General features: G+C 49.9%; 2 protein-coding genes, 1 long non-coding RNA gene and 1 pseudogene across 3 annotated transcripts in view; 3 read left to right on the top strand and 1 right to left on the bottom strand.

Annotated features, from left to right (window-relative positions):
- The first annotated feature begins 353 nt into the window (after positions 1-353).
- On the top strand, positions 354-4,124 carry LOC148163403 (lysozyme-like protein 6). The gene is made up of 4 exons (XM_088027280.1): positions 354-492; positions 1,404-1,562; positions 2,293-2,371; positions 4,055-4,124. The coding sequence occupies exons 1-4, from the start codon at positions 354-356 to the stop codon at positions 4,122-4,124; spliced, it is 447 nt and encodes a 148-aa protein (XP_087883406.1).
- A 2,005-nt stretch (positions 4,125-6,129) lies between these two features.
- LOC148163402 (RAD52 motif-containing protein 1-like) lies at positions 6,130-15,730 on the top strand (annotated as a pseudogene).
- On the bottom strand, positions 8,481-16,635 carry LOC148163401 (uncharacterized). Its single transcript, XR_015769319.1, has 3 exons — positions 16,181-16,635; positions 9,252-9,345; positions 8,481-8,706 (listed from the first exon to the last, which is right to left on the bottom strand). It is a non-coding gene; the product is annotated as an uncharacterized LOC148163401 (long non-coding RNA).
- A 62-nt stretch (positions 16,636-16,697) lies between these two features.
- The window catches only part of LOC114200578 (uncharacterized), a 52,489-nt gene continuing 43,534 nt past the window's right edge, over positions 16,698-25,652 (top strand). The window contains exons 1-7 of the mRNA XM_088027068.1: positions 16,698-16,842; positions 17,364-17,437; positions 17,544-17,898; positions 18,267-18,547; positions 18,747-19,173; positions 19,782-22,620; positions 25,307-25,378. Coding sequence (XP_087883194.1) covers positions 16,698-16,842; positions 17,364-17,437; positions 17,544-17,898; positions 18,267-18,547; positions 18,747-19,173; positions 19,782-22,620; positions 25,307-25,378 — 4,193 coding nt within the window. The remainder of the gene's footprint in view (positions 16,843-17,363; positions 17,438-17,543; positions 17,899-18,266; positions 18,548-18,746; positions 19,174-19,781; positions 22,621-25,306; positions 25,379-25,652) is intronic.

Genomic DNA, 25,652 nt, shown 5'->3' with positions numbered 1-25,652 from the left:
AATACTGCCCACAGCTAGGTGCCCATTACAAGAGTGAGAGTAGCTAAAAGGAGTGAAGATCTATAGATGGAAGGGGATCAGCCTTGGTTTTTCAATGTTGACACCGGGCAATGTGTACATGAAGATTCATGATAGTCTTCTCTCTTATTTTGTAAATATTTAAAGGTTTCTGTAATAAACGAGTATACAACAATAAATAAGAGGAAAGAGAAATAGCCAGGTGGGCAGCTGTGTGTGAGCGAGGACATATGGCTTCTCTCTCCAGATTCCTCAGGCGCTCAGAAAAGACCGGCGGCACATCTGGGAGAGCCTCAGAACCACGGACCCTCGATAGCACCTTCTCCCCTCCGAACATGACGGGGACACTACTCATGTCCTTGGTCAGCTGCCTCATTGCCATAAGTCAGGCCAGCCTCATCAATCGCTGTGACTTGGCCAGGGTGCTGCACAAGGAGGACTTGGATGGGTTTGAGGGCTACTCCCTCAATGACTGTGAGTGCTGCTTCACACACTCCCCCTCCCCCATTTCTCCTCCTCCTCTGGTCATGCCCTAGGTGGCCATCTTTCTCCCTGTCATTCATTTTTCAAAGCCAAGTTCAAAAAGGAGCCCTCCCCAAGAAGCCCTTCCCAACATTCCAGATTCAGTCCACAATTATTCGCTGAGCATTTATCATGTACCGGGAACTATTTTCGGTGCTGGGGATGGAGACATCAACAAAGCCCCTTCCTCCATAGTGTTCACATTCTAGGGGGAGAGGCAGACAAGATGCAAACACACAACTATATATGAAGTACTTCCAGTAGTGATAAAGGTTATGCAGAAGAAGAAAGCCGGGGCCGTGATAGGTGATGTTGTCCTAGAAGGGGAAGTCGAGGAGGTGACATTGAGTGGCACTGGTCACCCAGGGTCTGGGGAAGAGTGCTCCAGGCAGAGGGAGCAGACAGTGCAAAGGCTTCATCCTCCTCCATGGTAGGAATAACTCCCTTTTGCCCAGAATTTGTGCACACCGGCCTTGTGCTGTCTTATTTCTCCTTTTATCTTGTTTTGTGGCTTTTTAAGGTAGGTATCTTCATTCTCCTACTATAGGCCCCTTGAAGGCAACATCTACATTTGACCCAGCTAAGTGTCCCGCACTTGGCTTTGCACAGTTCCTGACACACAGTAGGTGATCATTAAGTGCAGGAAGCATGGATGGACAGATAGGTGATGAGTGGTTGTAGTGAGGGGCGGGTGGGTGGGACGAAGGGTGCGGGGAGAAGCACATGGGTGTTTCTAGCCCACTTGCCCCATCCAGCCTCTTAGGCCTTGTTCCTTTCTTCTGCTTCCTGATCTCCCTCTCTCCTCCATCCCACTCCTCCCTCAACTCGGCACCCCCTGAAAACCCTCTGCTCCCTGTTCAAAGGGCTGTGTCTGGCTTTTGTGGAAAGCAAATTCAACATATCAAAGGTAAATGAAAACGCAGACGGCAGCTTTGACTACGGAATCTTCCAGATCAACAGCCACTCCTGGTGCAATGATTACCAAAGTCACTCAGAGAACATCTGCCACGAGGACTGTCAAGGTCTGGCCAGGGCCCCAGGGTGGGAGAGGTGAGAGGGAGGACCAGGCTCTACTCACAGGACTTCTCTTCCCACTCAAAGCCTGGGAATATCCCCAGAGGGACGGCCCCAGGAGTCCATTTCACCCAGCTTTTCATGCAATGGAAATTATTTTGATGCCCATGTTACAGATGAGCAAACTGAGGCTCATAGAACCAGTGCTGAATGCCAGGCTGGTGGCCCTGAAGGCTCAGCTCTAACCATCTAACCACTAACTTTGGCTAATGATCTGATTAAAGGCCAAGTGCAAACTCCCCACCTCAAAGCCACTCCAGGAGGCTCCATAGGTCAATGACTTGGACCTTCTCCCCTTCCTTCATACTCTGATTAATATCCCTGGACTCTTCACCCGAAGAGCCTTTCTCATCAGCCAAGATTACCTGGGTCTCTGTGCTCCTGTTTTGACATTTCCTTTCCCTAGAAATCCTCAAATGTGGGCTGAACCACCATCTACCCTAGTTAGGAAGTAAGATGATAAACAGTCGTCCTGCCCCCCCTGCCCTCACCCCCAACACCCCCGACCGCCATTGTAGGGATGTCTAAATGGTCCTCTGGAAGGGAGGTCCTCTTGCTTAATCTGGAAGTACTCAGCCCCTGGGTGGTGCGTGCCAGCGCAGGGACAGCCCGTGTCTGCCTCAGTCTTTGGGATTGTCCTCTGTGTTCTCACAGGTACTCTCTCTCTCTCCCTTTCAGACCTACTGAGCCCCAATCTTCTCTCAACCATCAGCTGTGCAAAAAAGATTGTGTCCGGAGCAGGGGGGATGAAGAACTGGTGAGGAGGACACTGTGGGACTAAGTTAGTGGGCAGAGCCCCAGGAAGGATGTAATGACAGAGAAAGGCACACTAGGCAAGGACTAGACCCTTTCATAGTCTAGAAAGATGTGGAAGAGTGGCAGGGCTTGGGACTCTGACTTACAAGACCTGGGATCTGGGTCTTTCTCTGATGTATTAAAACTCTTTTGGGGGGCGCCTGGCTCAGTCAGTTAAGTGTCTGACTCCTGATTTTGGCTCAGGTCATGATCTCAGGGTCGTGGGATTGAGCCCTGCATCAGGCTACCCGCTCAGTGGGGAGTCTTCTTGGGATTCTCTCTCCCTCTCCCTCTGCTCCTCTCCTCATTCGTTCTTTCTCTCTCTCGAAAATAAATAAATCTTTTAAAAATTAAAAAAAAGAAAACTCTTTTAGATGCGGTAACAGAGTAACTTGAGTTAGGTGAGGGAGGTGTATCCTGAGGGGACCAGGTGTCTCACTGAGCAGACACAGGTGCGGCTGGACTTCAGGAAGAGAGCGCAAGCAGAGCTGGAAACTGTCAGCAAGCTTTTCCTGGCAAGTTCCTGCTTCCTGGTGCATTTGTTTCACTACTTCCTTCATAGAGCAGCATTCTCTGCTCCACATTCCACAAGACTGACTAAGGCTGCCCCAAGTTGATGGGCTAATGTCCTAAGCGGCCACAGAGACTGCCCAGGCTCAGTCCCAGTCCAAGTGCCCGGGATAAAGAATCTGATTGGTTCAGCTTGGACCCAGTGTCCCTGCTTAGTTCAATCAGCTGGAGGCCTGGGAGGCCTGGGAGCAAGTAAGCTATACCATCACAGTTGCCACAGGGATCCCTCTCCCTGATTGGCAGCAACATTCTTTTTTATTTCTAAGATTTTATTTATTTATTTGAGAGTGAGAGAGCGAGCACACAAGCGGGGGGGAGAAGGAGAGAGAAGAAGACTCTCTGCCGAGCAGGGACTCTGATTTGGGGCTCGGTGTGGGACTCGATCCCAGGACCCTGGGATCATGACCTGAGCCGAAGGCAGACATTTAACCAACTGAGCCACCCAGGCATCCGTGGCAGCAACATTTTCTGTAAACGGTGTATAGCTTCTCAGCTGAGCAGATAACCCAAAGCTGTCAGCTTACCAGTGGTGGACATTGGGATGGTTACTTCATCTTCTGAATTTCAAACCGGTTATCTACAGGATGTAGTGAGAGAGGAAGGCACACTAGGCAAGGACTAGACCTTTCTAGTCCTCTCTAGGCGTCTGTGAGGATGGAGGAGTCACGTGCCTTGCCTACTCTAGAAATACCAAGCAGAGGGGACACTGATGACTATTAGGACTGACACTTCCTGGAGCGAGAGTCAATAGTTGCGCCTGAGATTGATTGATTGATTATTTATCTTTTTATTTACTTAGTAAATCTCAGCCTCGTAAAATGGTGATCTCCCACTTCAGAGGGAGATACGATTTGAAAATGTGGAAGCATACTGAATGGGGGAAGCGGACAAATACCAGAGATAAGGGAAATTTAAAGGAAGAATCAGAGGGGCCACAAGGGGACAGACCAGAAACCTAGGAATGAAGGAAGTTCTGAGCACTGCTCTGCCTAAGAGACTCACAAAGAGTTGGGCCATGTATGTGGAGAAGGAGCTTACTAAACGGTAAAGCAAGAACCAATCTTTCTCTCCGCAGGGTAGCGTGGAGGTTGCACTGTGCAGGCCGGCCCCTCTCCTACTGGATGACAGGATGCTTCTTGGGATGAGATGGGGGAAGGGCTGCTGTGGAGTCATTTCAGAGCTCCTCTTCTCATTCGGGAATCTTCATTTCCTCTTCCTCTTGCCTCCACTTTGTGTTATTTTCTTTCCTTCCCATTTACAAAGAAAACTGACCAGAGCCCCAGAAATAGATGGTTTTCTCAGGCTTCTTCCTTGCACCCATCTGGGCCTAGGCCTCTGGTTCCTGACTGTCATTGCAAACCAAGAAGACCACAGTGAAGAAGCTGTTATATTTTGGGAATTATTACAGCATTCCTTGTGCAAAGAATGTGTTGAGTTATTCATTTTTAATTCCAGATATATCTGAATACCTAATCTCGTAAGAGTGTGGTAGGTACTAGAAGAAGGAAAATAAACCATAACTATTGTTCCTGAGGTGTTCATAATCTACCCAGAGACATACACAATTAATGGGTACAATGAGTGGATACATACAATGAATACAATGGATAATGAAATGGGTAATAAAATCTACAACTTTTGGTTTGAAACAGCATCAGGATCCCAGTTATTCCTCCAAAGCCAACTATATTCAAAGTAAAAGAGAAAGTTCAGAGGTAGGTAATGGGTGGGGCTAAGGGTCTTGGATATCGCCGTGGAGAAAGTGGTGTTGGGGCCAATAGATGGTGCCAGGTGCCAATGATTTGGGTGGTTTCAGAGAATGGGCTAAAATCTAGATGTTAAAAAAAAAAAGGCATCTCTGTTTGGGATCTGAAGGTGCTGATGTGGACAAAAACCCGCATAAGGACAATGCAAAACAGAAAAGGGGCCGTTGGAGAAATGTCCTGCACATAGCTACCATCAGCACTGTTTGACTAAACTGTCCCACTTGGGCCACGGATGTCCCTACTTCTGAGCCTTAACTTTTAGATCTCACGGACCACTAAAACGTCAAAAAAGCTAACACCGTATTAAGATTCCCAACTTTTTATTTTAATACCCAAGTAAGTATTAATCAAAACAACTATCGTAAAACAATTTTTAACATGAGAAATGAACGTCATTGGAGCGCCTGGGTGGCTCCGTTGGTTAAGTGTCTGCCTTGGGCTCAGTCATGATCTTGGGGGCTCCTGGGATCGAGTCTCCCATCAGGCTCCCTGCTCAGCAGGGAGTCTGCTTCTCCTTCTCCTTCTACCCCTTCCCCCAGCTTGTGCTCTTTCTCTTGCTTTCTCAAATAAAATATTTTAAAAATAAAAAATAAAAAATAAATTTAAAAAGAAAGAAAAATGAAGGTCATATTTGTAGCATAATAAAATGGAATAGATTTTGTTTTATGAAAAAAAATTTTAAACCCTGATTATATTATCCTTTTCTTGTTTTGCCAAGGACTGGTGAAAACTTCCTAACAGACCAGCACCAGTCTGAAGACCATTGTTTAGAAACCTCAAGAGATGTTTTGTAAGGTCCCTTCTGGCTCAGGCTTTCTAGAATTAAAATAAGGATCATTAGGACCTGTTTTCCCTCTTAGTGTGTTAGTCCTCAAAATAGCTGACTGGGTGCTTAGAACGGCCCTTTTGCAAGGGCACCACGAACTCCAGTGTTGGTGCCCTACTTGGACTCACTCTGATTTTTTCCAAATGTGTACCTCCTTCCCACCCTGCCTGCCAAACTCCCACATCCTCTCATCCCAACAAGCACACTTAAGCAATTCACCAAAATTACGTAGGAAAATCAAGGAACACTTTTTAAGGATTTTGAAGCCGGCTGCTCTAAAGATATCCGTACCCTAGGATCCTGTAAGCTCAGCCTTTGGACTCTATCCTAAAAATACACTTAAAGAGAAGCACTAAACACGACTTCGAGGTGGTGGGGCTGCGGGAGGGGAAGTAGTCAGAGACCCGCCCAGAGTGGGAGGGGCCGGGAACAGCCCTCGCCCCACTCGCGCTGGGCTGGTCCCGCCCCTCGCACGAGCCCTTTTTTAAAAAGCGCGGGCGCGCCTTGCGCAGGCGCACTGGTACTTGAACTTAGCCGCGCATGCGCAGTGGTGGTAGGATGGCGGGATTGGTCTCGTTTGCGGTTCCCAACGGAAGCGACAAAACCTTGCTGGTGTGGGAGCTGAGTTCTGGGCCCACGGCCGAGGCTTTGCCTGTGAGCCGAGTCAGGGAGGGAGGGAGGGAGGAGAACGCCGTATGTCCCCCTCACACCCCCCGTGACTGGGAGCCCTGGAGTCTGGCCTTGGCATCTCACGCGCCTGGTAGTCTCCGCGGAGACGAATCTTATTTCTAGAGGGGACCTCAGCAGTCTTGTCAGCCCCAACAGATTTCTGAGAGGTAACTCTCAACAGCCTGCACATGTTGCCTTCTAATGCTTCTCGAATCTTAGGATGTCAGAGGGAGACCTGTTCATGAAATGAGAAGTGCTTGGGGTTGTATGTGCAGAAGGGTTTAGGGAATATAAGGGAACGGGCAGTTTTGGTTTCTGGACGTGAAATTTCATGCACTTACTTGGCGTGGGACCACCCCACAGCATTCTCTGTTCACAGTTTTCTCCCAGTGTGGCCTTCTGTATTCGGTCCGCGTACTTCCCAAACGCTGCAGTTGCCCGTCCTGGTTTCTATGCCATCATCAAGTTTTATTCAGCAAGGGATGCTCAAGAGCTCAAACGGCATGCCACGAGAAGCATCTTTTTCAGAATTCTCCAGTGAAGGTGGGTCCAAATAGGAAATTCCTAACTCCACTGGGACGGAGTGCTGAATTCCGTTATAATAGACTAGCATTTGTGCAGCACTCTGATTTCCGGAATCCTTTCAGATGCATTGCTACATCGATCCTCCGGTCTCCCTGGGTTTTTGTTTGTTTTCTTTTTTTAGCCGAAGAAACTCGAACTGTAGGTAGTTAAGTGACTTACTTAAGGTTCATGATAATAACTGGAAGCTAGAGATTCCAAACCCCAACTTACTGTTGTTAAATCCCGTGGCATTTTATCCTGCCCCTTAATTTAAGAAATCTTAACAGGAAGAGCCTTGCTTATATTTACTATTATGCGGATTTAAAATGACAAACTCTAGGGGCGCCTGGGTGGCTCAGTCGGTTGAGCATCTGCCTTCGCCTCAGGTCATGATCCCCATCTGGCTCCCTGCTCAGCGGGGAGTCTGCCTCTCCCTCTTCCTCTTCGCTCTTGTGCTCTCTATCTCTCATTCTCTCTCTCAAATAAATAAATAAAATCTTTAAAAAAATAAAATGACAAATTCTTTCATCTGTTGTATTTATAAAGGATGCTTCATCGTCATTATCATCATCAGTCTCAAACTGCCTATTCAGGACTCCCTTCAATTCCCAGGAAATGGTTAAAACATTCTTTAATGCACTACAGGAACTTTATTCCATACTAACCGTGCTGTCCATTTTACTTTCCCAGAGCCCCAGAATTATATTTCTGTATGTGCCTCAGTTCAATCACCATTTCTTTATCAAGGACCATGTCATTTCCTCTGAATAAGTGAGTGAGACTTAGATTTCCAAACCTTTCACTTTGTAATTGTATGTCTTTATCAACCTTCTCTAACTGGCTTCTTAATCTGGCTACTTCACACTGACGGGCTGCCTATTCTTTTTTTTATAAGATTTTATTTATTTCTTTGACAGAGAGAGAGATTGTGTACAAGCAGGGGGAGCGGCAGGGAGAGGGAGAAGCAGGCTCCCCGCCGAGCAGAGAGCCCAACGTGGGGCTTGATCCCAGGACCCTGGGATCGTGACCCGAGCTGAAGGCAGATGCTTAATCGACTGAGCCACCCAGGCTCCCCACGGGGCTGCCTGTTCTTATCATATGCCTTTCCTTATTGATTTAACCTTGATTGAATCTGAGAACTCTGCTCAGATGTGACTCTAGGTATACTACCTACTTGTTCAACACCCTCTTCAATCTTGGCTTCACTCCCTGTGATTGAAATGATGACCTGTCAGACATTCTTTAGTTTGCAAACTATGGTCTGCCTGTTTCTAGCCTGTGAAAAGTTCACCTAGCCCCTCAGATATTATAGATTATGAAACAATTACTTTGTATCAGTTGTAAGAAATGAGGTTTTTGTCTCTCATTGGACATTAAGATCATTTCGTAAATTTAGGTTTTGAGATTACTGAGAGTGATGAAGGAAATGTTCTACAAGTCAATATATAGTTGACAGCAGAGCGTATTCATATTAGATCTCTTTTCTTTATTTAACACAGAACCTTGGGTTACTACCCCTGCTTTCCAAATTTGTTATCCAGTTTACTTATATGTTCTTTTCTACTTTGGCAACTACATATAGTTCCTGGTTGGGTTTGTTGTTGTTGTTGTTTGCCTTTTTAAATACAGGAAAAAGAATAATGTCTTAAATAAAATAAATCAAGGAAAGGCCTAAGGCATTTGAGAGAGTTTTTTTCAGTAGCATGAAGGAAAATGGTTGGCAGCAGGAACTGGCAAGCTTTCCCAAGGTGACAACTATTTCTCTGACGGAGAGGCTCGGGGCCCTTCTGAGGCTTCCTTCTTGTCCAGAACAGCTCCACTCTGCCTCGCCATTAGCCTCCCCTGCAGCACTCAACATTTACAAGTTCATCTTCATTTCTTCTTCCCAGCATGCAGCTTCAGCTGGAGAAAGTAATTTTATTTTCTTATCACTCGTTCTTTCATTTGTTCACTCAATCAACAACAGAATGTGCTCGGTTTTAGGAATGAGAAAAGAGTAAGAGATGGTTCCTTCAAGCACGTAAGGAGCTTATAAACTAGTGATAGAGGAAGATGCACGAACAAATCAATAAAGAATTAATAGTGCTGTGACTTCATTTGCATTATTTGAATCTTTATGAATATATTACCATACTACACCCTGCTTAGAGTTGAAGTAGACATTTAAGATAGAACGTTTAAGAAATTCACCATAGAGCGTAAGTTAGACTGGAAGTACTTGCATTCTCAAAGAAGCTTATTAATGCAAATGAACCTCTAGTTGTTTAGTTGCTTATAAAATTTATAGAGGTATGTATATTCCTTGTTCTAACAGGTTAGTAACTTGGGGAGGAGGGTGCTGCAGATTAAGGTCCTACCTCCGTGTCGTCCATCTTGTCTGCTCTGCAGGTCGTATTCTCAAACAGGAGCTACAGGATGGGAAAACAAAAACAATTTCCTTTGCTCACCTACATAATTTGCTTCTGGAGGGCTTCCTTAGTTGCTTTCATCATCACTCTCACCACGAGAGGTCAGGGAAATCTTCCAATTCAATCAGAAGCCCTGGAAATGATGCAGAAAAGGACCGTACCTTAAAAATAATGAATACCATTTATTTAGGGCTTACTATGAGCTCATTGCTTACAGTGATGTTTCCTTTTTAATCTTCACAGCCAGTCTCTGAAGTAGGTACTGATCAACCTCAGGTGTACCCAAAATAAGCCTCTGTGGCGGGTTGTGCTATTTTTCAGTCTCTCTCTTATGTCTTTAGGTTCGTCTTGGCACCAAACATAAAGCAGTTCAACATCAGGCCCTTGCCCTAAATAGCTCCCAGTGCCAAGAATTGGCAAATTATTATTTTGGTTTCAATGGATGGTCAGAAAGGATCATCAAGGTAAACTTTATAGATTTTCTTTGGCTAATCAGACTCATTTCAACATTGAAATCCTGGACTTCAGAGAGGAGAGAAGTGGGTGTGGGGAGAAGATGTGAGAGGCTTCTAAGTGGAAGGACCTGAGCATCGGCCTGCCACCTAGAATTAATAATACTTTCAATGACTTGGGTAGTGATGTCCATAATTTTCGCCAGTATTTGTAGGGTATAGATTAAAAAAAACTAGTTTTCTGTATTTAATAATTCATTTGCAAGTCTTACTTGATTTTGAAGCTATAGGACCTCAACTGTTAGCTGGGTTTACTGGAGTTTAGTTTTTATTTCTAATAACAAAACATCTTGAAGTCTATGTTGAGATCCTAGGAAGGACCTTTAATTTAAAATCCTAACAGCTTCAGGATCTTTCTGACCTCGAAGAAAGAGAAAATAAAGATGCTATGGTACCACTTCAGAAGCAGAGCCTGAAATTCTTCTGTGCTTTAGAGGTGGTGTTGCCATCCTATGAGTGCAGGAGTCCTGGAGTTGGCATGGCCGAGGAGCCTTTGGAGAAGCTGGAAGAAGGTCTGTTTACGGTGGGGGTGGGGGTGGAGTGGAGTGGAGGTAGAATCTCTCTTTCTTTCTGAAACTCATCTTTTCAGATATATCATCAAGCCCTCCCCTTGCTGAGCTACTAAAACCCTGGGCAGAGCTTTTCTATCGTACAATACAGGTTTTTATCATACACAATACCTAAAAGAACTTAGCTTTAAAATTCTAAAACTGACTTTCTGCCAGGAAGTTTAGGAAGAGGGAAGTAATGTTTTTCCCATTTTTGGTTAAGAATCTGCCCTGTGCTAAAAAAAAAAAAAAGAAGAAGAAGAATTTGCCTTGTGCTAAGATAGTCCTTTAAATACAGATCTCTTGTAGCCTTCAATGATCCCAGCAAAATCATCATCTAAAGATTTAAATAAACTCTTGTGTAAATGTTCAGTCCTTTGCCTCCTATAAAGGGCTGGTGTGTAAAGAATCAAATATAGATTCCTAGAAAAGGTATTCCAATTGGTACTGGTTTTTCCCAGAGTCCGTAGCACTTAGGCTTAGGGTTTTAAGGCAGAGGCAGGGCTGTTAGCAAATGGAGGGGAGTAGGTTCCCATGGGTGATGCTCAGGAAAAGACCAGGTCATGTGTGCTACCACCAAATCTTTCTCACTCTGTGATTCCAGCCCTTGATGCCCAGGAGAATAGGCAGGGTCTGTAGGATTATAGTTTCAACTTGTCCATTTGAAATCTGTGAGTGATGTGAGATTTGTGCCACCTTCTTGGCTTGCATCTCCCTTCTGGTACTTCAGGAACTTCTGGGGTAGATCAGGGCAGTACAGTTGTGCCCGGCCAGGATATACCTACAGCAGAGCCATTCCACCAAGTGCTTGTGTTGTGCCTGCCCTTAGTTGCTAAGATAATGATCTAAGAATCATCGATGCACTTTCATATTTAAATATATAACATAAAAATCAGTTATCATTCAGCTAGGTATTTTAAATCCATTTGTTTTGGTTGAATTGAGGGCCATTATCAGTTCTGATGAAAAGGAAAACAACCCAGAAGCTTGCTATTCAGAAGGCTGTGTCAGATGCATTCCAGAAACTGTTGATTGTGGTTTTAGGTAAGACTTTCTTGATTGTCCTTTACTTCTTTCTTTCTTTTCTTTCTTTCTTTCTTTTTTTCTTTCTCTTTCTTTCTTTCTTTCTTTCTTTCTTTCTTTCTTTCTTTCTTTCTTTCTTTCTTTTTCTTTCTTTTTCTTTCTTTCTTTCTTTCTTTCTTTCTTTCTTTCTTTCTTTCTTTCTTTCTTTCTTTTTCTTTCTTTCTTTCTTTCTTTCTTTCTTTTCTTCTCTTTATTTCTCTCTTGATTTCTTTCTCTTTCTTTCTTATTGTTCTTAAAGAACTTCAGTTTCCATGAGCAAATAAACTCATTTTGAGAAGTTAGTTGGATGAAAACACTTCACATTCTTTTATTCACCAAATGCTTTCTAAGCAGCAGTCTCAAATTTGTTCTTCGTAGCATTTGTGAGGAAAAATGACAGTAAGTATTATTGTCCCCAGGGTATAGATATACAGTGACTTGCCTCCACATAGAAAGTGCTTGACCCAGTGTTTCTTGATTGCTTGCCCATAACACAAAGTAGTATAGTGATTATAAACTTTAGACATCTGTTGTTGAGTCCTAACTCTGTCTCTTAGATTTCTGATGCAATTTTAGGTTTTATAGTCAAATTTGAAGGTATTTAGTCTCTCTAAGCTGCAATTTCTTTATCTGCACAATAAGGTTAATAATTCAGCTTACCTCATGGGAGGTATAGTAAGAATAAATGAGATGATGACTATAAAAAGCTTAGAACTATCTCTGAAACGTGGTAAGCAGACAAAATATGTTAACATATCATTATTATTTTCCTGTTGGAGAATTTATTAGATTATGCTTTTGGAATCAACTCAGTTTCAGTTTTTGTTTCTGGCACTGACATATTGGGTGACCATGATTCTTATGTAATGATCAGCTACATTTTTGTGAACCTTGAAAGTGGCCATCCTACTGAATAATGTTGATTGTATTCCCTATGGAGTTCTACAGTGGTATGAATGTTACAGGCTGTGCTCAAAGGAATTTTTATTTTTTTAAAATATTCTTTTATTTTAAATAAAAGAGGGAGGCAGGGGAGGAGTAGAGGGAGAGGGAGAGAGAGAATCAATCCAGGCTCGAAGGAAATTTATTTTATTTTATTTTATTTTATTTTATTTTATTTTATGTAAAAGAGGGAGGCAGAGGGAGACAGGGGAGGAGGAGAGGAAGAGGGAGAGAGAGAGAGAGAGAGAATCTTAAGTACGCTCCACACCCAGCATGGTGCCCCATGCAGGGCTTGATCTCACAATGCTGAGATCATAACCTGAGCCGAAATCAAGAGTGGGACACTCAACCGACTGAGCTACCCAGGTGCCTTTTTTTCTGGAAATTTTATAATTAGTAGAGAGTCCCCAAACTGTTGCTCCCCTCCCTCAGAACCTTGAGTCTTAAAGACTAAGAAATCCTAGCTAAGTTTCCCAGAGGCCTTATTTGCTTTAAGAGTTGACCCTGGATTGATCTCAGGTTTCCAGCCTGGGCAAGTCTTCCCGTGAAGACTGACTTCCCTGGTCATCAGGTAGACTCTCCATTAGCTGTCAATTCTGAATGACAACCTTTAAGAACCAAACTAAGCGTTTGGGTTGTTGACCTCTCCATAATATGCCATGGTAGCCCTTGTACACATTCAAAATTCCTTAGACTAAAAAGTCTTGCAGCTCTAGTTTGCCTTAAGGTAAATTGTATTGTCTCTAAGTTACACGGGCCTGTTTCTGCCAATAAAGTGTTCAAATGCATGCCCTGCCCACCCCCTTCCAAAGCATTGTTCATTGTATCTGGTGGGATCTTGGTTCCCAGGGAGTAGATACTTGCCTTGTTTCTAATGTGAAGTATCAGCCATAGTCCAGTGGTCTCTATTCCAGGTTTGAACTCAAATTTACCCCTACCTAATGTCTTACTGTTCAATCATACTATGATTGAACATTTTTGCTTCCACAGTTTTAACTTCCTATGTCATTATTCCTTAGTTCCTATCTCTGAGATCATAAAGTTTTTTTAACCACATGGTTGATAACTTCATATATATTTTTTCACAAATAGTTATGATAGTGATGGCTGGGTGGCTTAGTCAGTTAAGCGTCTGCCTTCCGCTCAGGTCATGATCCCAGGGTCCTGGGATGAAGCCCTATGTCGGACTGCCTTGCTCAGTGGGGAGTCTGCTTCTCCCTCTCCCTCTGCCCCTCCCCCCTGCTCATGTTCTTTCTCTCAAATAAATAAATAAAATCTTTTTAAAAAATAGTCATGATAAAAACTGAAGCTTGAGATGAGAAAACTTCTGGGAAAATGCTTTTATTTTCTGCTTTTAGAAATCAAAAGAATGTCTCTGGGGCATCTGAGTGGCTCATTTGGTTAAGGTCTGCTTTCGGCTCAGGTCATGATCCCAGGGTCCTGGGATTGAGCCCCTCATCAGGCTCCCTACTCAGCAGGTTGCTTGCTTCTCCCTCACCCTCTCCTGTTCCCCCTGCTTGTGCACTCTCTCTCTCGAATAAATAAATAAAATAGTTTTTAAAAAATCAAAAGAATGTCAAATTACTGGGTGCTATCCCAGTTATATACAGCAAGTTTTAGAACAAGAAAAATTTTGATATGCTACTTGTTAACTTTATTTCAGAAAGTGGTAAAATAGCTGTGGAATATAGACCCTGTGAAGAGATTACAGATGCCAGAACCGAAGAGGAGCTACAGGATTTAATTCAAGTATGTGGAGATTAGAGCTCGAGGGTTCCACAGCCAGTGTAGCCATAATTTAAAGCAACCGGCAGGATTTGGAAGACTTTGGCACGTACAGTTCGCTCTATCATCCTTTGGGAAATGTAAAACTCTGAAACTGCTTTTGAGTGCAGAGAGTTTCTGGGGCTTTTCCTGAAGTCCTGGCCCTTGGCTCTGACCCCTTATTTAAAATTTGGAGAGCAAATTGCATCAGAATACTCCCACTGTTGTGGACATAGGAGAGGACACAGCCTTTTAGAGCTCCCTTCAAACAGAATCTCAGGGATTTGGGAACAGAGTAACTCTGACCTTAAGTGAGATTATGCTACAGTGTTTGAAAACCATTAGGCCTTTCAAATAAGGTGTATTAACCAGATGTCAGCATCTCATACATATCTTGTATGAAATATTTTACTGAAGAACTTTTCTGTAAATCACTTCTATCAATGCCCTGAATTAGGGATTAAGTTGCCAAAGTAATTTCTAAAAGAAGATATTAACGTACTGCATATAGAATGTTTAAAAAAAAAAGAGGAGAAAAGAATGTGTTTCGTGTCATTGAAAACTGAATTTGGGGCTGGATTTCTGATGATTTAACTCACTCCAAAGTTGCAAAGTTTGTTTGTTTTGAAGGGAAGAGTGGAGAAAGGAAAGATGGTTACTTTCTGAAAAAGTATTTGAAGGTTTTTTTTGTGCAAAATAGTTATTTTAATTCAATTTAAATCAAGCCAGTCAAGGGAACTTCAGACTTACCCAAGTTTACACTTTAAGAAGTCTAGCTTTCTGTGAAATGTGAGAGAAAGAGATTCTGTATTGATGCTAAAGATTTCAGAAACCTGATTGTAACAACAGATCCATTCCTAAATAAGGCCAGTCTTGGAATCAGTTCCGTTTAAAAACCATTACTATGTGCTAGACGCTGGGAATAAGATAAAACCCTTCTCTCTTACAGTTTGCGTGCTAGAGCTTGTGCCAGACCATAAACAAGGACTCAAATAAAACAGATCGTAAAAAGGGCTGTGAAGGATGTAAACTGGGTGCTAGTTACACTCTTTCAAGAAAATTGTTTAGCATGCTAACTTGAACATCCTAAGTGCCTTCTCCATGTGAACAAACAGGGTCAGACCTCTGAAAAGCGGTGTTGTTACTTCTTCTAGACTGACGGCTGTGTTGAGTCAAGGTGGAATGGGGCAAGTTTTCCCATACCAGTGTAAATAGAGGACTATTCTCTTGGTTTCAGACCCTCATTCCCAGAATGAAATGCTCACCTGCCCCCCCAGCCCCCACCCCAAAACCCCTCCTACAGAAATTTGGGAGCCATCACTGATTCAGTGGTAGGCACCCTCCTCCTAACAGAGTGGCGACTTAATACTCAGACATGCATATTGAGAATTTAGAGGAAATGGCAACATTTTAGAATAACTATCTGTAAAATGTGTTCCCTTCCCCACTGCCCTGACTGATGCTTATTCTGCAGGTCAGCTACTTTTCTTGGAAGCAGGATGGCCAAGGGGAGGAAGAGTGTCTCTCGGATTTAAGCTTTGAAGAGGCCGAGTTCAATCCGTCAGAATTGGACTAGCATTTTTTAATTTCCGGGGACGCCAGGTCCTGCGGTGTCCCTGGGAAACTGCAACTCCCCCCTCCCACCTCAGAGCCTCTGGAGTCTGGGGCCATCCTGCCTCGCTGTGAGCAGCAGGAGGTGATTGTGCCCTTTGTAGGGGGAAGGGAGGCTTGGGCCCCGGTGATTCCGGAAAAAGGGCTCGCTCCGAGGGGCACGGTGCCCGTCTGTGCCCAGCTAATAAAGGTGTCATAAATAAAGGGTGGGACATAGGCAGGGGAGGGGCTCGCAGTTGTTAACGGTGCGCGCATCACGGGGCTGACATAACACTTCGACTCCCACTCGCGCGCAGCGGGAGATCCCCGAGGTGGCTGGGCACACTCCAGTCCAGCTGGAGGTGCCGGCTTGGCCAGCAGAGCTCCCCGAGGAAGCTGGGCCCATCCCAGCCCAGCTGGAGGTGCCGGCTTGGCCAGCAGAGATCCCCGAGGAAGCTGGGCCCATCCCAGCCCAGCCGGAGGTGCCGGCTCAGCCTGCGGAGCGCCCGGAGGAGGCTGGGCCCACCGCAGTCCAGCTAGAGGCCCTGACCTGGTTCAGTGCGCCCCAGAGCCTCCGCGTGTCATGTCCCGGCTGCGCCTCTGGGTCCCGCTGCTCCTCCTCACGTGGCAATCGTGTCTGCTGGTCCAGGCAGCTCAGCCTCCGGAGTGGGCCCTGGACCCTGCCCAGCTGACCGCCGACCTCCTGGGGCCCACTGAGCCCTGGTCTTCGCACTCCTATGAATTCCCGCCCGAATCGCCCCAGGTATTTACACCCCCAGCAGAGGCGGGGGGCTTTCATTACTTGGGGTCCTCAGCTCCAGCCCAGATGTTGGCCCTGCCTAAGGAGTTGACTGAAACTTTGGTTCCGTTTCCGGACACGGCTGAGCCAGCAGAGCGCCCCGAGGAGGCTGGGCCCACCATAGCCCAGCCAGAGGCCCCGGCTCCGCCTGCAGAGCGCCCAGAGGCGGCTGGGCCCATCCCAGCCCTGCCAGAGGCCCCGGCTCCGCCTGCAGAGCGCCCCGAGGAGCCTGGGCCCGCCCCAGCGCAGCCGGAGGCCCTGGCTCCGCATGCAGAACGCCCCGAGGAGCCTGGGCCCGCCCCAGCGCAGCCAGAGGCCCCGGCTCCGCCTGCAGAGCACCCCGAGGACCCTGGGCCCACCCCAGTGCAGCCGGAGGCCCCGGCTCAGCCAGCGGAGCGCCCCGAGGCGGCTGGGTCCGCCCCAGCCCTGCCGGAGGCCCCGGCTCCGCCTGCAGAGCGCCCGGAGGAGGCTGGGCCCACTCCAGCGCAGCCGGAGGCCCCGGCTCCGTCTGCAGAGCGCCCCGAGGAGCCTGGGCCCACCCCAGCGGAGCCGGAGGCCCCGGCTCCGCCTGCAGAGCGCCCCGAAGAGGCTGGGCCCACCCCAGCCCAGCCAGAAACCCTGGTTCAGCCTGTAGAGTGCCCCGAGGCGGCTGCGCCCACCCCAGCCCTGCCAGAGGCCCCGGCTCCACCTGAAGACCGCCCCGAGGAGGCTGGGCGCACTGCAGCGCAGCCGGAGGCCCCGGCTCCGCCTGCAGAGCGCCCCGAAGAGGCTGGGCCCACCCCAGCCCAGCCAGAAACCCTGGTTCAGCCTGTAGAGTGCCCCGAGGCGGCTGCGCCCACCCCAGCCCTGCCAGAGGCCCCGGCTCCACCTGAAGACCGCCCCGAGGAGGCTGGGCGCACTGCAGCGCAGCCGGAGGCCCCGGCTCCGCCTGCAGAGCGCCCCGAGGAGGCTGGGCTCACCCCAGCGCAGCCGGAGTCCCCGGCTCAGCCAGGGGAGCGCCCCGAGGAGGCTGGGCCCACCGCAGCCCAGCCGGAGGCCCCGGCTCCGCCTGCATGGCGCCCTGAGGAGGCTGGGCCCACCCCAGCCCTGCCGGAGGCCCCGGCTCCGCCTACAGAGCGCCCCCAGGAGCCTAGGCCCGCCCCAGCGGAGCCGGAGGAGGCCCCGGCTCCGCCTGCAGAGCACCCCGAGGACCCTGGACCCGCCCCAGCGCAGCCGCAGGCCCCGGCTCCGCTTGCAGGGCGCCCTGAGGAGCCTGGGCCCGCCCCAGCGCAGCCGGAGGCCCGGGCTCCACCAGCAGAGCGCCCCGAGGAGCCTGGGCCAGCCGCAGCGCAGCAGGAGGCCCCGGCTCCGCCTGCAGAGCGCCCCGAGGAGCCTAGGCCCACCCCAGTGGAGCCGGAGGCCCCGGCTCCGCCTGCAGAGCTCCCCGAGGACCCTGGGCCCTGCGCAGCGCAGCCGGAGGCCCCGGCTCAGCCAGTGGAGCGCCCCGAGGAGGCTGGGCCCACCGCAGCCCAGCCGGAGGCCCCGGCTCCGCCTGCAAAGCGCCCCGAGGAGGCTGGGCCCACCCCAGCCCAGTCAGAAACCCTGGCTCAGCCTGTAGAGCGCCCCGAGGCGGCTGGGCCCACCCCAGCCCTGCCGGAGGCCCCGGCACCGCGTGCAGAGCGCCCCGAGGAGGCTGGGCCCACCCCAGCGCAGCCAGAGGCCCCGGCTCAGCCAGCGGAGCGCCCCGAGGAGGCTGGGCCCACCGCAGCCCAGCCGGAGGCCCCGGCTCCGCCGGCAGAGCACCCCGAGGACCCTGGACCTGCCCCAGCGCAGCCGGAGGACCCGGCTCCGCCTGCAGGGCGCCCGGAGGAGGCTGGGCCCACCCCAGCCCAGCCAGAAACCCTGACTCAGACTGTAGAGCGTCCCGAGGCGGCTGGGTCCACCCCAGCCCTGCCGGAGGCCCCGACTCAGCCAGCGGACCGCCCCGAGGAGGCTGGGCCCACCCCAGCCCAGCCAGAAACCCTGGTTCAGCCTGTAGAGTGCCCCGAGGCGGCTGCGCCCACCCCAGCCCTGCCAGAGGCCCCGGCTCCACCTGAAGACCGCCCCGAGGAGGCTGGGCGCACTGCAGCGCAGCCGGAGGCCCCGGCTCCGCCTGCAGAGCGCCCCGAGGAGGCTGGGCCCACCGCAGCCCAGCCGGAGGCCCCGGCTCCGCCTGCATGGCGCCCCGAGGAGGCTGGGCCCACCCCAGCCCAGCCAGAAACCCTGGCTCAGCCTGTAGAGCGCCCCGAGGCGGCTGGGCCCACCCCAGCCCTGCCGGAGGCCCCGGCTCCGCCTGCAGAGCGCCCCGAGGAGCCTGGGCCCGCCCCAGCGCAGCAGGAGGCCCCGGCTCCGCCTGCAGACCGCCCCCAGGAGCCTAGGCCCGCCCCAGCGGAGCCGGAGGAGGCCCCGGCGGAGGCCCCGGCTCCGCCTGCAGAGCACCCCGAGGACCCTGGACCCGCCCCAGCGCAGCCGCAGGCCCCGGCTCCGCTTGCAGGGCGCCCTGAGGAGCCTGGGCCCGCCCCAGCGCAGCCGGAGGCCCGGGCTCCACCAGCAGAGCGCCCCGAGGAGCCTGGGCCAGCCGCAGCGCAGCAGGAGGCCCCGGCTCCGCCTGCAGAGCGCCCCGAGGAGCCTAGGCCCACCCCAGTGGAGCCGGAGGCCCCGGCTCCGCCTGCAGAGCTCCCCGAGGACCCTGGGCCCTGCGCAGCGCAGCCGGAGGCCCCGGCTCAGCCAGTGGAGCGCCCCGAGGAGGCTGGGCCCACCGCAGCCCAGCCGGAGGCCCCGGCTCCGCCTGCAAAGCGCCCCGAGGAGGCTGGGCCCACCCCAGCCCAGTCAGAAACCCTGGCTCAGCCTGTAGAGCGCCCCGAGGCGGCTGGGCCCACCCCAGCCCTGCCGGAGGCCCCGGCACCGCGTGCAGAGCGCCCCGAGGAGGCTGGGCCCACCCCAGCGCAGCCAGAGGCCCCGGCTCAGCCAGCGGAGCGCCCCGAGGAGGCTGGGCCCACCGCAGCCCAGCCGGAGGCCCCGGCTCCGCCGGCAGAGCACCCCGAGGACCCTGGACCCGCCCCAGCGCAGCCGGAGGACCCGGCTCCGCCTGCAGGGCGCCCGGAGGAGGCTGGGCCCACCCCAGCCCAGCCAGAAACCCTGACTCAGACTGTAGAGCGTCCCGAGGCGGCTGGGTCCACCCCAGCCCTGCCGGAGGCCCCGACTCAGCCAGCGGACCGCCCCGAGGAGGCTGGGCCCACCCCAGCCCAGCCAGAAACCCTGGCTCAGACTGTAGAGCGCCCCGAGGCGGCTGGGCCCACCCCAGCCCTGCCGGAGGCCCCGGCTCTGCCTGCAGAGCGCCCCGAGGAGCCTGGGCTCGCCCCAGCGCAGCCGCAGGCCCCGGCTCCGCCAGCAGAGCGCCCCCAGGAGCCTGGACCCGCCCCAGCGCAGCCGGACGCCCCGGCTCCGCCTGCAGAGCGCCCCGAGGAGCCTGGGCCCGCTCCAGCGCAGCCGGACGCCCCGGCTCCGCCTGCAGAGCACCCCGAGGACCCTGGGCCCACCCCAGCGCAGGCGGAGGCCCCGGCTCAGCCAGCGGAGCGCCCCGAGGCGGCTGGGCCCGCCCCAGCCCTGCCGGAGGCCCCGGCACCGCGTGCAGAGCGCCCGGAGGAGGCTGGGCCCACCCCAGCGCAGCCGGAGGCCCCTGTTCCGCCTGCAGAGAGCCCCGAGGAGGCTTGGTCCGCCCCAGCGCAGCCAGAGGCCCCGGCACCGCCTGCAGAGCGCCCCGAGGAGGCTGGGCCCACCCCAGCCCAGCCGGAGGCCCCGACTCAGCCAGCGGAGCGCCCCGAGGAGGCTGGGCCCACTGCAGCCCAGCCGGAGGCCCCGGTTCCGCCTGCAAAGCGCCCCGAGGAGGCTGGGCCCACCCTAGCGCAGCCAGAAACTTTGGCTCAGCCTGTAGAGCGCCCCGAGGCGGCTGGGCCCACCCCAGCCCTGCCGGAGGTCCCGGCTCCACCTGTAGAGCGCCCCGAGAAGCCTGGGCCCACCCCAGCGCAGCCGGAGGCCCCGGCTCCACCTGCAGAGCGCCCCCAGGAGGCTGGGCCCACGCCAGCACAGCCGGAGGCCCCGGCTCAGCCAGCGGAGCGCCTCGAGGAGGCTGTGCATTCCACGGCCCTGCAGTGGACTCTGTCTCTTCCAGAGGACCCCGAGGTGACACTTCCACATCCAGAGCAAGTTCAGGCTCAGCAACCACATTTGACTGAAGTCACAGCTCAATCTTTAGACCTGGAGCTTACCGTAACTCCAGAACCCACTACAGAGTTTGAACATTCTACAGCCCTGAAGAAAGCTACAGCTCCTCCAAAGGACCTCGAAGTGACATTTGCACACCTAGAGCAGGTTCAGACTCAGCATCCAACTTTGGCTGAAGTCACAGTTCAACCTTTGGACCTGCGGCTTACCATAACTCCAGAATTCACTAAGGAGACTGAACTTTCTCTACCTATGCGGGGGACCCCGAGTCAGCCTCCAGAGCCACCTAAGGAGGTTGTTGTAGCTCAGTCTCCAGTATATCAGGAGGAGATTGTTCAGACACCAGGTCAAGATCAAGCTCAGCATCCATCATCACCCAATGTAACAGTTCAACCTTTGGACCTGGAGCTTACTGTAAGTCCAGAACCCACTAAAGAAGTTGAACAGTTTACAACCCTGAAAAAGACTACATCTCCTCCAAAAGACCTTGAGGTGACACTTGCACTTTCAGAGCAGGTTCAGTCTCACCGTCCAACCTTAAATAAAGTCACAGTTAAACCTTTGGACCTGGAACTTACCATAACTCCAGAATCTGCTGCCGAGGTTGAACCTTCTCCAGCCATGCCTGAGATCCCAGATCAGCATCCAGAGCTGACTAAGGAACTTGTATCCCAACCTCACACATATCAAGAGGCAGCAGTTCCAACACCACATCAGGATCAAGCTCAGCATTGGTGGTCACCAAATGTGACAGTTCAACCTTTGGATCTGGAGCTTACCATAACTCCAGAATCTACTACAGAGGTTAAAGAGTCTACAACCCCGCAGCAGACTACAACTCCTCCAAAGGACCTTGAGGTGACATTTCCACAGTCAGAGCAGGTTCAGGTTCAGCATCCAACCTCAAATAAAGTCACGGTTAAACCTTTGGACCTGGGGCTTACCATAACTCCAGAACCTACTACAGAGACTGAAACTTCTCCAACCATGCAAGAGACCCCAGCTCAGCCTCCAGAGCCACCTAAGGAGGTTGTAGTTCAATATCCATTTCATCAGGAGGTGACAGCTCCACCTCCAAGTAAGGATCAAGGTCAGCATCCAGCATCACCCAGCACCACATTGCATCCTGTGGACTTGGGGCTTACCATTACTCCAAAACCGATTACAGGGGCTGCACGTTCTACAACCATGAAGAAGACTATAGCTCCTCCTCCAAAGGACCTTGAGGTGACACTTGCCCATCCAGAACAGGTTCAGAGTCAACATCCAAACCTGACTGAAGTCACAGTTCTACCTATGGACCTGGAAATCACTGTAACTGCAGGATCCGATATGGAGGTTCAACCTTCTCCAACCTTGCAAGAGACCCCAGCTCAGCCTCCAGAGCCACCTAAGGAGGTTGTAGTTCAATATCCATTCCATCAGGAGGTGACAGCTCCAACTCCGAGTAAGGATCAAGGTCAGCATCCAGCGTCACCCAGCACCACAGTTCATCATGTGAACTTGGGGCTTACCATTACTCCAGAAGCTATTACAGAGCCTACACATTCTACAGCCACGAAGAAGACTATAGCTCCTCCTCCAAAGGACCTTGAGGTGACACTTGCCCATCCAGAACAGGTTCAGAGTCAACATCCAAACCTGACTAAAGTCACGGTTCCACCTATGGACCTGGAAATTACTGTACGTCCGCAACCGGAGTCATCTGAGACAGTTTTTCCCCCAACGACCCAGCGTTCAGTGCTGCATTTTGTAAAATATACCCCAGAAAAGTCATACGCAACTTTAACTGAGCAACCGGAAGAGAATGCTACCACGAACATCAACATATGTGAGCTCTGTATCTGCAAAGATGAGACGCTGTCGTGTACCGGTTTCAGCCCAAAGCAGAGGCTCCACAGAGTGCCTGTGCCAGAGCCCAGCACCTACAATGGCACCTTCACCATCTTGTAAGTATTGCCTTTCCTCATTTGTTCTCTGCCTCCTGCTTGCCATGGCAGCCTTTTCTTCGAGGTCTTCCTGGGCCTTCCTCATCTCCCCAGCCCATGTTGACTTTCTGTTTTTACCTTTTCTTTGTCAGCTGTCCCTTATCTTTGTTTTGCTTTTTGCTATTATTCCCCCTTCTCCAATCTTTTACTTGCAATTGTCCTTATTCCTTTTTCTTATCCAGTTTTTTTATCCCCATCATTTCATTCCTTAACCTCTACTCTCCCATATTTGCTCCATCCTCTTTATAGCAACATGTCCTTCTCTCCATCTCATTGGAGGTGATACAACAAAGTGGTTAAGAGTAGAGATTCTGGAACTAGACCACCTGGGTTTGAACCGAGGTCTGTCACTTAATAGCTTTTGATTCAATTTCCTTTTCCGTAAAATGCGAATTATGATAGTTACCATCTCGTGGGCTTATTGTGAGATTTAGATGAGTTAATACAGGTAAAGCACTTTATTGGTGCCTAGCATACATATGAGTGTTATCTCTTATTATTTGACTCCTCAGTCATGTTCAGAACTCATCTTTGTCCCCTGGCCTTCTATATATAGCACCTATTTTGTGCCCAGCCCAGGACTCAGTATTGTGGGATCCATGAGAGTATGACATTGTCTTTAGAACGTGAAATGATAGGTGGGAAGAAAGGAAACAGGCATAGAAAGGGAGGTGACCTATGATTAAGTACAGACCATAGGTGCTGTAATTCACCAGAATCTGTAATCGGTAGAGCGTGGAGGTGAGGGAGAACTGCAGGGATAAGCTAAATCTGTAATCAGTAGAGTGTGGAGGTGAGGGAGAGCTGCATGGATAAGCTAAAACTTTAGCTGAGACTTAAAGAGTGGCTATGATTTGTTAAATAGAGCAAAAATAGGGAGTATAGTCTAGGCAAAGTCTGCAAGACCGGCTGCAAGACCGATCAGGAATTAAGAATTAGGTTAGGACGCTGTGAAAGATAGGACTGTGAAAACCCTTGACTATCATCTAGAGGGGTTTGAAAGTTACACTCTGAGATACAGAGAGTCACTGAAAGTTTTCCCACAAGAGATACATATCATTAAAACAAGAGGATTGTTTTTTTTTAATTTTTTTATTATGTTAATCACCATATATTACATAATTTGTTTTGGTGTAGTGCTCCATGATTCATTGTTTGTTCATAACACCCAGTGCTCCATGCAGAATGTGCCCTCTTTAATACCCATCACCAGGCTACCCCATCCCCCTACCCTCCTCCCCTCTAGAAACCTCAGTTTGTTTTTCAGAGTCCATCGTCTCTCCTGGTTCGTCTCCCCCTCTGACTTACTCCCCTTCATTCTTCAAGAGGATTGTTTTTGATTCCCGATGTAGAGCGATCTAGAGAGGAAAGCTTGATCTAGGGAGACCAGATAGAATGCTCTAGCAAAAGCTGGGAGTAAAATGACAAGGGGCCGGATCAGAGTGGCTGTGATAGGAGTAGAAAGAAAATCCTGAGAGCACCGCAAAGGAAGAAGCAACAAGACTGAGTAACTGATGAGAGTAGCGGGTAGGGTGTGTCCAGAAAAGAGAAAAATGAAACATGACTCTCGAAGTTTTTGTCCTGGATGAGCAGTACAATGGCGGAAGAACAGGTGGAAACACAGCAGTTGGGAAGGAGAGCCAGCTTGAGGGAGCTAAGTTCAGCTTTAGGCATCTTTTCTCGGGGAACATAAAGCAACCAGAAGGTTTCTGGTTCCTGGAAATGGCCACTAGGCAGATGGGCAGATGGGTACCTGTTTTGCCTTCTTTTCTGACTCCCCTCAAAAAAATGTGTCTATAAACTGAATAGGTAAGTTGTTGCTGAGGAAAGCTAAAGGTAAAAATACATAGAGTTAGTGGATGAAACGGAGTCTCCGGCATTTCATGGCTTCTTTTAAACACATGCAATTCGTGGATACACTCTCACTGGGGTTTTGTTTGTTTGTTTGTTTGTTTGTTTGTTTCTAAATGGCACAAGCATATAGGATAAAATGTAAAAATCCCACCCCACCCTCCCTACCACCTGTAAGATAACTCCTGTTACCATTTCAGTGTGAGTCCTTCCTTCCCATCGCTTTCCTTTGCCATTTTTCCCCTAATGAGGTAATACTTCTATTCCTTGCTCAGTGATTTGTTGCTTTTCCTTATGCAGTACGTCTAAGAAATCTCTCCATATTAGTTCCTCTAATTTCTAACTTCCTTTATGCGAACAGCTGAAGAGGTTTCAACAGAGGGCACTGAGCCAAAGCTTTGGTGTTGCCTGGCTTAGGGTTTCTTTACCTTTGTTTGCCTATAGTGATACGTTTTTGCCATGTTTCTGTCGAATTATTATTTTCTCACTGATTTACGAAGGAGCCATTTTGGACACATCAGTGATTTTGGAAAAAACACTTATAGTCAAAGTAATTAACTGGCAATATCTGTCCAAGATAGGAAGTTCAGGTTCTAGGGAGATGCCTTGTTTGCGCCAGCAGCCCCACATCATCTCTTCCTTAATTGCGCAAACTGGGATGCTGATAGCTGTGGAAATTAGAATGCTGGTATTTTCTGCATTTGAATATTCCCCACAAGGTTCCCAATGCTTCTTTTACTTACTCTGTTCATTCTTTTCCTACCTATTCAAGGATCTGAACTGTGTTTCTTTACAGAAATTTCGAAGGAAATTCTATTTCTTACATTGATGAAAATATATGGAAGGCATACCGTTGGGCTGAGAAACTGTGAGTATATTCTCTCCAAAGACAAATACAAAAGACTTAACTGCATTCTAAGATCCTTGTTGGTCCAGAATTTGGAAGTCAGTAGCTCTGAGGAAAGGTATTTCCCCCTCCATATCGCAATTCAACCTCTATCGATTGTAATTCAGTGTTTATTTTGAAAGTTAAATTTGGCAGGCTCTCTTTAAAATTAGAGTCAATCTAAACTTCTGTTCCATTACACAAGGAATACATGATTATATTCTCAATATATAAAAATGAAAGAATATAGCTATAG

The sequence above is a fragment of the Eumetopias jubatus genome, unplaced genomic scaffold (genome assembly GCF_037043125.1).
Source record: "Eumetopias jubatus isolate StellerSeaLion01/CBP00866 unplaced genomic scaffold, mEumJub1_p1.0 scaffold_10, whole genome shotgun sequence".
In the NCBI taxonomy this organism is placed as follows: domain Eukaryota; kingdom Metazoa; phylum Chordata; class Mammalia; order Carnivora; family Otariidae; genus Eumetopias; species Eumetopias jubatus.
The sequence above is the reverse complement of the archived record's forward strand: the minus strand, read 5'-3'. Positions and strand labels throughout refer to the sequence as shown.

Excerpts from the sequence above, each read along its gene's own strand:
- LOC148163403 (XM_088027280.1), top strand. The coding sequence starts at position 354 with ATGACGGGGACACTACTCATGTCCTTGGTCAGCTGCCTCATTGCCATA. Across the intron at positions 493-1,403 it reads GGGCTACTCCCTCAATGACT|GGCTGTGTCTGGCTTTTGTG; the intron begins GTGAGTGCTGCT and ends CCCTGTTCAAAG. Across the intron at positions 1,563-2,292 it reads CTGCCACGAGGACTGTCAAG|ACCTACTGAGCCCCAATCTT; the intron begins GTCTGGCCAGGG and ends TCTCCCTTTCAG.